At 43.2% G+C, this 13,877-nt stretch overlaps 1 protein-coding gene across 1 annotated transcript in view; it reads left to right on the top strand.

Moving 5' to 3' along the window:
- dpy19l1l (dpy-19-like 1, like (H. sapiens)) overlaps window positions 1-13,877 on the top strand; it is a 101,974-nt gene that overhangs the window by 49,288 nt on the left and 38,809 nt on the right. The window contains exons 11-14 of the mRNA XM_084335751.1: window positions 4,564-4,650; window positions 5,037-5,096; window positions 5,253-5,333; window positions 12,720-12,821. Coding sequence (XP_084191877.1) covers window positions 4,564-4,650; window positions 5,037-5,096; window positions 5,253-5,333; window positions 12,720-12,821 — 330 coding nt within the window. The remainder of the gene's footprint in view (window positions 1-4,563; window positions 4,651-5,036; window positions 5,097-5,252; window positions 5,334-12,719; window positions 12,822-13,877) is intronic.

Raw genomic sequence — 13,877 nt, 5'->3', positions numbered from 1 at the left:
CTGTCTTCTCCAGAGTCCGACAAGAAGATGGATACCAACTTTCTCTGTGTGTTCAGTAGAAAGCTATCCAGCTGACAAGCTAGTCTAATTCAAAACAAACAAAAAGAACAAACACATTTTCCACAATAAACACCATACATACCCTACTATGGATAAATTACACCTAGGAGTCATAATGAGGCCTCCATGAAAGGTTACTTTATTAACTCAAGGTTACTTTATTAACTCATTTGGCGCCAGCTATTAGACGGAGCCCGTCATAGCAAGGCCACGCTTTAAAAGATAGGAGTGCGTCACCTTGTTTGTAGAGCTATAACTATATTCTATATGATAGCTATGGATACAATACTATGGCCCATTTGATATCACCTATCTATCGTTCAATATGTGAAAAAGAATAAATGTTTCCATCCATACGTTCCCGTGTTATACCGTGGTGAATATAAGTATGATTTTAGAGCAGTTTGGGGCAATTCATGAAATGCTGAGTTATAGCGTTATACGTCAATTCTACTATAGACGTTGCCGTTTCTTGCCTGTACACGCTATTATTCCGAAATAAAATCTATATCATAGGTATTATGTTCCATCATTAATGCATGAAAGGGGGGGGGGGGGGGGTCGTTTTTGATTATTTGATTGTCAGTAACGGCATTCGTATTGAACACTAAAACCCGCTTATCAGCCCGATCGGTATAAAAGCATTGCAGGATCAAGCTACAATTTACGTCAGATAGTCCTTACCTGTGATCGGGAGTATTCCAAAAATAATATTCCAATTGTTTGATCGCCATCTGGTACATCCAATGTCCATTTGGTCCACGGCATAACCCACCACAACATATGGGTCCGGGATATTTGACACGCTTCAATGGAACCGGGAGAACCGCTCCACTCGGCCGACAAGGAAGAGTGAAACCGGAGACATTTGGCCGTTCCACAGGCCAAGATACAAGGTTACAAAGGGTGCTCGATACCGCCGTCGAGCTGGATACGGCCGGTATTGCACTTTGGCGACCTCAGACTAATTCCCTATGGTAACACCAAGGTCCCTGGATGAATAATGAATAAAAATATCGAATAAAAGAATAAACGACCAAAACCCGAGAAATCTCGGGTCTGGCGCCCAACCGCTGGCGAGTTAACCCGACTTATCGCTGGTTTGGCCTCCATTGAGTTAAGGAGCCATTTCTTTTTTTGTATTTTATTTTTTTATTATTTTTTAAACAAACACATAAACAAACATGACAACACACGATAAGATATACAAGCATTAATTGTCAGGGCACATCCAATGAGATCACATTTTAGTTAATTGTCTTATATAAGATATACCCCTAATACCTGTTATCTAAAAAACCTACACACATATGCTCCAGCTCGAACCCCCCCCTCCCGGACCCCACCTTGAGAAGTACCTCCACTATCCCTCGCACCTAACCAGACACTACCATTATAAGCTAGCTTTTATTCTCTCCACCACTTCTAACCACATTGACATTTTGGATTCATTGAGACCCAGAATTCTTGCTGTAGATATTTCTTGGTAAATTACATCGAGATATGTAAGAAACCAAACTTTACGGCAAATTTTTTCCGGTTGAAACCAGCGTGATGCGATCAGCTTTTTAGCTACTGTGATACCCGATAAAACCAATCTCTTTAGCTGTGGATTCACTGCAAACTCAAAAACATCATTCAATAGTAATACCGAGGGGTGTACAGGTATATTCCAAGATACGAGTTTTGATATTTGTTGGGTCACATCTTTCCAGAATGCCTTAACTGGTGAGCAGTCCCAATACATGTGCATAAATGTCCCTTCGTCCCCATTTGTACATTGGGAGCATTTGGAGTCTTGTTTAAGCCCCATTCGGCACAGTCTTATAGGAGTCAAGTATGTCCTGTGAATATAGTTAAGATTGATTTGTTGATGATCCGGGTTCCTTGATGTAAGTCGGACATTTGCCCAGGCTCCTTGCCAATCAAAGTCATTTTCCAGGTCTGGTATATCCCTCCTCCAGACAGAGTCTAGTTGGAGGGTTTCATACGAGGACGTTAGTAATTGATGATAAAATTCTGAAACAAAACCTCTCGATGTCTCTCTTTCGTAGAAGAATTTGTGGTATCTGTGGTGTTCAATTGGTCTGTCTAATGGAACACCGTGAGACTTCAAACATAGCTGTAACTGTTTGTAAAAAAGCCATGTGGACTTGGTGAGATAAAAAAATTTGCGTATTTCTTTATCACTACAAAAACCCTGTTTGTTAAAAACATCCCCTAATGAGTGTATGCCTTGCTCTTCCCATATAGGGAATCTTATAGGTCGTTTTCCAATTAAGAGTGCATTGTTATTGAATAAGGGAGTATGATTGTGCCATTTTTGTGGGTTAGGATTTTTTTTTTGTGATTCACGCCATATCCGGATCGCATGAGTAATTATGGGGCCAAATTTTCGTTCACAGTGCTTGATTGGTAGTTTAGTGTATGCTATGTCCTTCAGTCTATGTGGGGCTACTATGTTTTCTTCTAATTTTCTCCAGGATACTAATGCTTGGGGGTCAAACCATGTTGTCAATGGACTTAATGTGTACGCCTTAAAATATAGGAAAAAATCTGGAAATGCCATGCCACCATCTGCTTTATTTCTCTGTGCGGTGGATCATTTTATACGTGGTGGTTTGTTATTCCAAATAAATTTGTATGTGGAGGAGTGTAATCTTTTCCAGTAACCCTCTGGAGGGGGTAACGGTAGCATTGAACTGAAGAAGTTGATTCTAGGTAGTACATCCATCTTAACTATTGATATCCGTGCTTGTACTGTGTTTTTAAGTTTTGCCCATCTATCAAGGTCGTCTTTGATTTTGTTTTGGATTTTTGTGTAGTTGTGCTTCACCGTTTGTCTTATGGTGGGGAATATTTCCACTCCCAAGCATCTGAAATGTTTTACCATCGGTATCTCTCCTGGGAGGGTTGTATATTTTTTTGCAGGGGTGTTAAGTGGAAGGAAAGCCGACTTCGGCCAATTTATCTTAAATCCCGATAAATCACCAAAGTCCTCAATCAACTTGAGCAGATGAGGCAATGTGGTGTTGGGGTTTTGCATGAACAATATTACGTCGTCCGCATATAAACAAATTTTTTGTTGTGTGCCCTTGATTACGATTGGTTCTATGGATTGGGATTGTCTTATATATTGTGCTAAAGGCTCTAATGATAGATTGAACAGTCCGGACTAAGAGGACAACCCTGTCTGGCAGAGCGTGATACCGGAAAGATTTTGGAGATGATTGTGCCTGTTGTAATCATGGCCGATGGGTCTTTGTATAATACTTTAATCATATCGATGAATCCTTTTCCTAACCCCATCCTTTCTAGTACTGCCCATAGATACAACCATTCCAGCCTGTCAAAGGCTTTCATAGCATCCAGGGACAGCATCGCCTTAGGTATGGTGTCCTCCTTGTCGGCATCAAGTACGTGCAGTATTCGTCTTATGTTTTCAGTGATCAGGCGGCCTCCTATGAAGCCAGTTTGGTCCGGGTGAACTAAAGACTTCATATGCTTTTGTAATCTGATAGCTAATACCTTAGAGTACAGTTTGATAGCCATTTCTTCAACTGACTTCTGAAGCTTCTCAAAGAGCTTTAAGCTATTCCATTGTTTGGCGGCAGACTATAAGAATGATTCTTTCTTTCCCCATCTAGCTTTTAAACTTGTAAGGTACATAACCAGTAGAGCTCCCTCTGGTGGAGTACTGGTGGTGGTCCTTAATACAGTTCAAGTAATTACAGAGGTACTTATAGGAACATCCCCCTGAACAATTCTTTGCTTGAGGATGACCATGTACATTTCTTTCATTTAATTTTCATTTCAAACATTAAACTCGAAAAGGCAACTGAGGTTTCCCTCATTTACAGTCACATTGAGTGTAGGGATGGGCGTGAGTAATCGAATCGTAGCTATGAGAAAAATCAATCTTAAATTATTCATTTTTATGGATTTTTTTTCTTTTACATATTTGTTTCACATGTATGTGTAAGATTACAACTGTTTCTATTATAAAGGTTTTCTTAAACATATACGTGAATGAACAAAATTAAGTTTAAAAAATATATATATTTATTAAAAAAAAATCTTTACCAGTAATACACGATCACTCGAGTATAGCATGCGATCAATCGATCTGGATTTGTCTTAAAAATCCCTAATTGAGTGTACATACAGAAATAAGCACAAAAAAGGCTAATAAAATCATAATAGGTCAACACGGTGAGGCAAAAAGTAAGGATAACAAATAAATTAAAACATACTTAATTGACAAAAGTTGGAGATGAAGGTTTTAAACTGCAACAGAGGGGTGAACCTCAAGCTTTAAGGACTGTTGGAGTTCAAGAAATGTCCCAATTAAATATATTTTTAGTAAGTCACTGATCAGATATCTTCACCTACTGTATGTGTAGGTGATGGTGAAACAGCAGGTGGCCTGTATTGTACAATCCACAGGCGTCTGAATAAAGCAGTCATGGTGAATGAGAGCTCCTCTCCTTTCTTCTCCCCCAGGTCACGCTGGGTGTGTGCTTCATTCTGATGTTTGGCAACTCCATGCTCCTCACCTCCTTCTACGCTTCCTCCCTCGTCTCCATCTGGGTGAGTTGGATCTGGACTGAACTATGCTACAATCTATTGGTCTGTTTATCTAAATATGTAACAAGTGGAGAAACCTGGTAGCCCACCCTGTCCTTCTCATTGACAACATTTCAATTGACATTTAACCCAGTGGTATTTGGTTAAGATTATGTTTTTCTATAAGCAAAATGTGATATATTTTATTGTGTAATATATTTTAAGACACAGGTTTGATGATTTCTCTTGTCAGAAAATGATGCTACAGTGCTAATAGCGAAAGTCGAATTGAATCATGGATTTGGTGAACAGTTACACCACTATTGTGTAAGGTTTGTTTTATGGATTGTCTTCTCTTGTTTGTGTGGTGTAAATTCAGGGGTAGATAATAATTTTGGTTCTTTTTGTAGGCAATCATTGTGGTGAGGGACAGATTCGTCGAAGCCTTCAAACTTGGCATCGTCACATGGGTATGAAGAATGTCTTTTTCTTTCTATGTATGGTTAGAGATCCAGTACTGCCACAAGGGTTTTGAGTGCAGACGTCTGTGCTGGTGGAGTTACTCAGTTTGTTTGTGCTTGTCAACCTGGGAGTGTGTGTGTTTGACTCGACCTCTTCCCCCTCAGGCCATGCAGGGCCTGGCGTGGATCACCTCCACTGTTCTGCTGAAATTCTTGCTGTCCACCATATTTGGAGCCTCGGACGACGTAAGCCTATTATTTTTTTTTTTATTTATCTTTTTCCCCCTCCATTTTTCCTCCGATTTTTCTCCCATCCCAATGTTAGTCGTATGCCAATTCCCAATCCCCTTCCTGGTCGCTGCGCACTTACCCCCCACAGTCAGATCATCTGGGAGAGTGGAGGCTATCACGTGCTTCCTCCGACACACGTCCATCCAATCAACCGCTTCTTTTCACCTGGCAGCGCGGATCCTCCCTGAGAGGGCGTAGCGTGTGGAAGGATCACACTATCCCACTCAGGTCCTATCCGCGCTTAGCAGGCGCCCCGACCGAACTGTAGGAGTCGCTGTTTACAACGACCCGGACCCACCCCGCCAGCTTCTCCCACCCTCTTATTAGTGTGAACGGCCAGCCAAGCTGGTGACAACCCCGGAGCTGTGAGCTGGATTCGAACAGGCGAATCCAGCTCACAGCTCCGGGGTTGGTGACGAACGCAATCTCCGCTACGCCACCTAACCGCCCCTGACGTAAGCCTATTCTAAACTTTCCAAGGGTTCTTATGTAGCTTGTTCATGTAAAATAATTGCAATGACTTCAAGGTCTTTAAATGAACATGCCAACATTTTGGGAAATGCGCTTACCATCTTCTCCAGAGTCAGACACGAAGATGGATACCAATTTCCTTTCTATGCGTTCAGTAGAAAGCTATCCGGCTGCAAGCTAGCCTAGCTTAGCACAAATTAATGGAGGTGGATATGGACCAGCTAGCTGTTGGTCAAAAACACATGCAGCACTGTGGTGGTGTTTAGTGAAGTTACTTATCTGAGCACCTTGGTGGTGTTTAGTGAAGTTACTTATCTGAGCACCTTGGTGGTGTTTAGTGAAGTTACTTATCTGAGCACCTTGGTGGTGTTTAGTGAAGTTACTTATCTGAGCACCAAGATGGCGCCGCTACGTCCGGCTGCCTGTCTGTGCGCTCCGTCGAGACTGTGCATACTTTTGTTAATATTTATAGTTTTAAGAGTTTTGTCTGTACCAACAGTAGGTGCATTTAATGTGTATGACCGTCAGTCACTAATAGACATTGGATTACGGGAAACTTACCGACTGGATTACTCTCTGGATCAGCTCTCTGAACCGCAACAATGGCCCGTTGAGATCTTGAGGACATCAGGACCGGATCTCGCCCCCAGGGACAAAGGACGGCGAGGAAAGAGAGCTGGAGTCCGTAACAGGCTGAGAACCAGGCGGCACAGGACACCACTACCCAGTATATTGCTAGCCAATGTACAATCAATAGACAATAAACTAGACGACATCCGAGCAAGGATTCAATTCCAGAGAGACGTTAGGGACTGTAACGTTCTCTGCTTCATCGAGACGTGGCTGGCGCCAGAAGTCCCAGACCACGCCATCCAACCGGCCGATCATTTCTTCATTCACCGCAAGGATAGAACAGCAGAATCCGGTAAACAACGTGGAGGAGGTATTGCCTTCATGTTGAACAAAAATTGGAGTGACCCAACTAACGTGAAGGAATTATCCAACCACTGCTCCCCAGAACTGGAATATATAACCATCAAGTGTCGTCCTTTCTTCCTCCCGAGGGAGTTAACGGCGATCGTCCTGGTCGGAGTGTATATTCCACCGCAAGCTGAAGCCAGCAACAAGGTTGCGCTCTCCAGACTACACGACGAGGTAAATAGAATCCAAGAGGCGAATGTTAACGCCGCCATTTTAGTTCTGGGAGATTTCAATAGCGCCAATCTGAGAAAGGTATTGCCCGACTTCTATCAGCATGTGACTTGCAACACCAGAGGCGGTAACATCCTAGATCACTGTTACACGCAATTTAAAGGTGGCTACAAGGCTCATTCTGATAGTGGCTTCGGTAAGTCAGATCACGCATCAATTTTTCTTACACCGAAGTACAGACAGAGAATTAAAAGTACTCCCGTAGTCTCGCGAGAGGTGCAGAAATGGGATGTGACGTCAGAGGATACGATCCGGTCAGTGTTTCACAACACAGACTGGAATGTGTTCCGCGACACAGATAACATTAATGCCTACACGGAGACAGTGCTGGACTATGTTTGTACTAGGGTGAAAGAAACAATCCCCACTACCAAAATGAAAGTTTACCCAAATCAAAAACCCTGGGTAGACAAATCCGTCCGTGAAGCTCTGAGAGAGCGCACCAAAGCATACAACGACGGCCTAGAGGCAGGCAACATGAATGACCACAAGGTGGCGCGATACAACGTAAGGAGGACTGTGTCAGAGGCCAAACGACGCTACAGGGATAAAATTGAACTCCAGTTTGAACAAGCTGACTCTAGAGCTATGTGGCAGGGGCTCAAAACGATGACAGACTACAAAGGCGCCTCCCTCAAACTGAACAGTGACATCTCCTTAGCAAATGACCTCAATACCTTCTATGCGAGGTTTGATGCTGGTAATAACAACACCAGCTCACAAGCCTCGGCAATGGGGGGGGGGGGGGGGTCGGCTGCTGATGGAGGCGCAGTGTTCAGGGTAACAGAGCATGAGGTGAGGCGGACCTTTAAAAAAGTGAATATCAGGAAGGCAGCAGGTCCAGACGGCATCCCCGGCCGCGTCCTAAAAGTCTGTGCCGACCAACTGGCCCCAGTATTCACTGACATATTTAACCTGTCCTTAGAACAGGCTGTCATCCCCACCTGCCTGAAGAAGTCCACTATTATCCCTGTACCCAAAAAATCCAAGCCTGCTTGCCTCAACGACTACCGCCCTGTAGCTCTCACCTCCATAGCCATGAAGTGCTTCGAGAAGCTAGTAAAGGGCTACATCTGCTCCTCCCTCCCCATCAACATGGACCCCCTGCAATTTGCATACCGCCCCAACAGGTCCACGGAGGACGCCATATCCCATGTGCTGCACACAGCAGCATCACACCTGGACAAGAGGCAGGGGAACTATGTGAGAATGCTATTCATCGACTACAGCTCGGCATTCAATACCATAGTCCCCTCCATACTCATAGCCAAGCTCAGGGACCTGGGCTTGGGCTATGACCTCTGCCAGTGGGTCTTGGACTTCCTGACTGGCAGACCCCAGGTGGTGAGAGCAGGCAACTGCACCTCCTCATCCATCACCCTCAACATAGGGGCCCCCCAGGGCTGTGTTCTGAGTCCCCTCCTCTACTCCCTGTACACACACGACTGTGTGGCTCAGCGGAGTAGCAATACAATCGTCAAATTTGCTGACGACACAGTGGTGGTGGGCCTGATCTCTGCCAACGACGAGAGGGCCTACCTGGAAGAGGTCAAGGTCCTGGCGGGATGGTGCCAGGAAAACAGCCTCTCCCTGAACGTCAGCAAAACAAAGGAGATGATTGTGGACTTCAGGAGGTCGGGGGTCAAGGACTACAGCCCCCTCAGCATCGACGGGGCACCGGTTGAGAGAGTCAACAGCTTTAAGTACCTCGGAGCCTACATATCCGAGGACTTGACATGGACCACACACATTAACAGTGTTGTGAAGAAGGCACGACAACGCCTCTACTTCCTCAGGCGCCTAAGGAAGTTCCAAGTCAGCCAGAAGATCCTTAAGAACTTCTACTCATGTACAATAGAGAGCATCTTGACCGGCAACATCACCTCCTGGTTTGGGAATAGCACTGCACAAGACCAAAGCAGACTACAAAGAGTGACACGTTCAGCCGAACGCACAATTGGAGGGGGGCTCCCCACCCTCCAGAACATTTACTACAAGCGTTGCAAGGGCAAGGCTAAGAGAATCATTAAAGACTCCAGTCACCCGAACAACTGCCTCTTTGAACTGCTGCCGTCAGGCAAGCGATACAGGAGTCTCAAGGCGAGCACAGAAAGACTCAGAAGAAGCTTCTATCCCCAGGCCATCAGGCTGCTAAACGAACAATGAATGAACACTACACAACAACAACCACCAAACGCACATAGCACACACATCCACACGCACACACTCACTTTAAACAAACACACTGTAGCACCCACTCCACACACTTATAGCACACACCCACTTTAAACAAACACACTGTAGCACCCACTCCCCACACTTTATATTTATGGATGAAGGATTGCACTACAACTCGTACACCTTACTGTAAATTGTACCTAAAATTGTACCTCATCCCATTTCTGCTTTGCACTAGATAGTACTGTACATTAGTACACTGCATAGTATTGTGTATTGTATATTATATGGTAACTCAGAACATTGTACATATGTCTATACCGAACACTGTGACCTCATTTTCTTCTTCTAAATTCATGCTATATTATGTTATTATGTTATTTGATACTATCTTGTCTAGCACAGTCTCTGGAGCGTAACAGTAAGAAGCATTTTGTATGAAAGTATTCTGTACTTCTGTATGACAACTATTAAAGAACTTGAACTTGAACTACCTTGGTGTTTAGTGAAGTTACTTATCTGAGCACCTTGATGTTTAGTGCAGTTACTTATCTGAGCACCTTGGTGGTGTTTAGTGAAGTTACTTATCTGAGCACCTTGATGTTTAGTGAAGTTACTTATCTGAGCACCTTGGTGGTGTTTAGTGAAGTTACTTTTCTGAGCACCTTGATGTTTAGTGAAGTTACTTATCTGAGCTCCTCGATGTTTAGTGAAGTTACTTATCTGAGCTCCTCGATGTTTAGTGAAGTTACTTATCTGAGTACCTTGGTGTTTAGTGAAGTTACTTATCTGAGCTCCTCGATGTTTAGTGAAGTTACTTATCTGAGCACCTTGATGTTTAGGGAAGTTACTTATCTGAGCACCTTGATGTTTAGGGAAGTTACTTATCTGAGCACCTTGATGTTTAGGGAAGTTACTTATCTGAGCACCTTGATGTTTAGTGAAGTTACTTATCTGAGCACCTTGATGTTTAGTGAAGTTACTTATCTGAGCTCCTCGATGTTTAGTGAAGTTACTTATCTGAGCACCTTGATGTTTAGTGAAGTTACTTATCTGAGCACCTTGATGTTTAGTGAAGTTACTTATCTGAGCACCTTGATGTTTAGTGAAGTTACTTATCTGAGCACCTTGGTGTTTAGTGAAGTTACTTATCTGAGCACCTTGATGTTTAGTGAAGTTACTTATCTGAGCACCTTGGTGGTGTTTAGTGAAGTTACTTATCTGAGCACCTTGATGTTTAGGGAAGTTACTTATCGGACCACCTTGGTGTTTAGTGGAGTTACTTATCTGAGCACCTTGGTGTTTAGTGAAGTTACTTATCTGAGCACCTTGATGTTTAGTGAAGTTACTTATCGGACCACCTTGGTGTTTAGTGAAGTTACTTATCTGAGCACCTTGGTGTTTAGGGAAGTTACTTATCTGACCCACCTTGGTGTTTAGGGAAGTTACTTATCTGACCCACCTTGGTGTTTAGTGAAGTTACTTATCTGAGCACCTTGGTGGTGTTTAGTGAAGTTACTTATCTGACCCACCTTGGTGTTTAGTGAAGTTACTTATCTGAGCACCTTGGTGGTGTTCTAGCAAAGTAGCCCCAGAATTCCCTGATTGGTCCATCGAACTCTCTCTCTTCAAGATATCTAACAATGGGCTAATTTAAACAACAAGAATCTCACCTTTACAGCCAACGCCACATTTTTGCTTGTCCCTTGCAAGATATTTGTAAAAACCATGCAGTTTTGTACATTGACATGATGTAAAAAATGTTTATTATAGGCGCGGCTGGGTGGCGCAGCGGACATTGCGCTCGTCACCAACGCAAGAGACACCGGGTTCGACTCCGGCTGTCGGCGTTGCCTCCGGCTTGGGCCGGCCGTCATACTAACTCAATTGGCAGAGTTAGCGGGTGGAAGTCGATGGGTGGTAATCTGGACGTTGTGGACAGCGACTCCTACAGGTCGGTTGGGGGACGCCTGCACAGCAGAGACAGGAAATGGCGGGGGTAGTGTGAGCCTCCCACACGTTACACCTCGCCAATGAGAGTCCACGCTGGAAGGTGAAAAGATGTGACAGGCTGCCTCCACATGTATCGGAGGGGACATGTCATGCAAGGCTTCTATCCTCCCTACAACCGGCCAGTGGGGGGCATATGCGAGCAACGTTCAAGACAGGGGAGGTGAGAATTGGCACAGCAAAATTGGCATGGGAGAAAATTTGAAAAGTGGACAAAAAAATTATAAAAAATGTATTATAAGTTTTCCTATTTTTGCATACTGTGATCCCTAAACAAAACAACAATTAGATTTGTTTAAATTGGGTATGTCTGTAAAGTCTATTTGTATTCATACCTGATGGTGTGAGTACTGTACTCACAGTATTTTGGGTATTTCCTTAACACTTTCAATGCCAACGACGAGATATCTTGTTTGTTCATGCCGACCGTTCATTGCCAACGACGAGGGATATCGCTTTATTTTTTATTAGCGATTTTAATTCATATTTCATCAATCTAGTCTCACGTTAGTGCTGCAAACTCTCTCTGAGCTCCATTGGGAAAATACCGCCCCCTATCGTCTCTCCCTGTTGTACTGCACCCCTTTGGAATGGATTGAATGAAACTCATGGTAAAAAAAAAAATCCTGCTTCCTCATTTTACTTCTCGGGCAAGTCACCCGAGAGGATCGGATTCATTTTGGACCATCAGAACAGCGTGGAATACATATTTCCAGTACCCAGCGTTGGATCAATAAACACAATTGATATTTGGAATGGCGATCAGGAATTGGAATAATCTTTTTGGAGAACATCTGATCTGAGGTAAGCAATCTATTTTTACCAGTCTTAGGATAATCAGACCTTTTTTCACAGAGATATCAACGTGTGCCCTGTGTGTGTGTGTGTGTGCTGATCAGGAAATGAGAGAATCGATTTTTCAGCTCACTTCTATAGCGTGCATACGTACACATACTATCGATAATCTAGCGTTTATTTGAAAACGATTCATAAATAGGCCGAAAAATGACAGTTTTTTGTGTATTCCAGAATATTCCAGTAAAGGGCGATTATCACAGAATCTTTATATTTTCCTGAAACTTAAAAAAAACTAGCGTTTTTCAAAATGGTATAAAACGGAAATGAACCGATTATTTAAAAAAAAAAAAAAAAAAAAAAAAAAAAAAAAAAAAATCCGTTTCGACAATGTTGACTGCAAACAAGTCATTGATAAGCGACGGCCAGATTAGACACATAATTTAAGACATAGTTTATGCGTTTGCAAATATGAGAGCTCTATCATTGAAGTGGGTAGTGGCATTCAAGGGGGGTAAGGTGCACCGCATGGCTGGCAATGAAAGTGTTAATGTGGGCCCTTGCATTTTCTGAGAATCCCTGGTTTAAGGAACACTGGCCAAAATTATTTAATATATGTTGTGACGTGACCTAAAGCATCAGTCAAAACTACAATGCTGTCTTTGTCTTTTTTAGGCCCACATCAGTGGCCTGATCAAGTCCAAGTTCACCAACTACAAGGACTTTCACACAATGATGTATACCTGCGCTGCAGAGTTTGACTTCATGGAAATGGAGGTATGGTTGTGTTGGAAGATAGACCCTTTCAGTGGAGTGATTCGAGGCTAGAGCAGTGACAGAGAATTAGCTAAATGTAAAATCTTGTTAGTTGACTAAATTAACCCTTTCTCTGCCACGCTTATATCCATCCTTATACCATCCTCTGCCAGCTCTATTTGTCTGAGGAGATGTTCCCCTTCTTTGCAGGGCTATAACTTTTTAAATTGTATTGCTAAATTTACATTACTATGGCCCATTCAATGTCAAGTATCTATCGTTTAGGATGTAGCAACATTCTACTTTTTAAAATACGGTCTAAAGTATAAATATGTTTTTATCGTTTTCTGCAGCATTCTGCAGAACGTGAGTTATAGCCCTAAATACATACATTAGATCATCAAATGTAGTTTGATACCGATTGACGTCAGATAAAAAATGTCAATTGTACAAGGTCCTACACGTCATGCCTCATCATCTGCTGGTGACCAGAGGGGGGGGGGGGGGGGGGTTATAAGTCCGTGGCCGACGTTAAATAATTTATTTAGTATGGGTGATATGTTGATCGGAGCAGTGTGTATGTATAATAATAATCAAACACGCTGAAACTCACCGCAGCTTCCTCGTAGCGTTGGGCGATCAGCGTGGGGCAGAAAGTTCGCTATTATGGGATGTCGATCTAGTTGGTCCAGTTCCAGGTTGTATAATACTATATATGTCCAAATCATGTTGTTTATCGAGTTATTGGCAACGGATCGCTATCCAGTGTATCAAGCCGGAGTCCCGCTAGCGTTAGCGAGTGGCCGGACGAAATATGTGTGAGCACCACTTCCGGTCCCTCACTTTCGGTTTTGGCGATTCGCCGATCGGCCACCTGATGGCGGTATTTAACTGTTGGAGAGTTGAGAGGAGATCAACAACAAGTCTCAAGTCTCTGTGGGTGAAATATGATTGCCATGACAGATTTTTGAAATATTGATCTCAAAGACGCTGTACGACGTCATTGGCAGATTAAGCATGGCGAGCAATGACGTCTAAAGTCGTCCTTGGCGATTAAAGGGTTAAACTAGTTTGTTA

The sequence above is a fragment of the Notolepis coatsorum genome (assembly GCF_963971535.1).
Source record: "Notolepis coatsorum genome assembly, chromosome: 19".
NCBI lineage: Eukaryota > Metazoa > Chordata > Actinopteri > Aulopiformes > Paralepididae > Notolepis > Notolepis coatsorum.
This window is presented reverse-complemented; position numbering and strand designations above follow the sequence as displayed.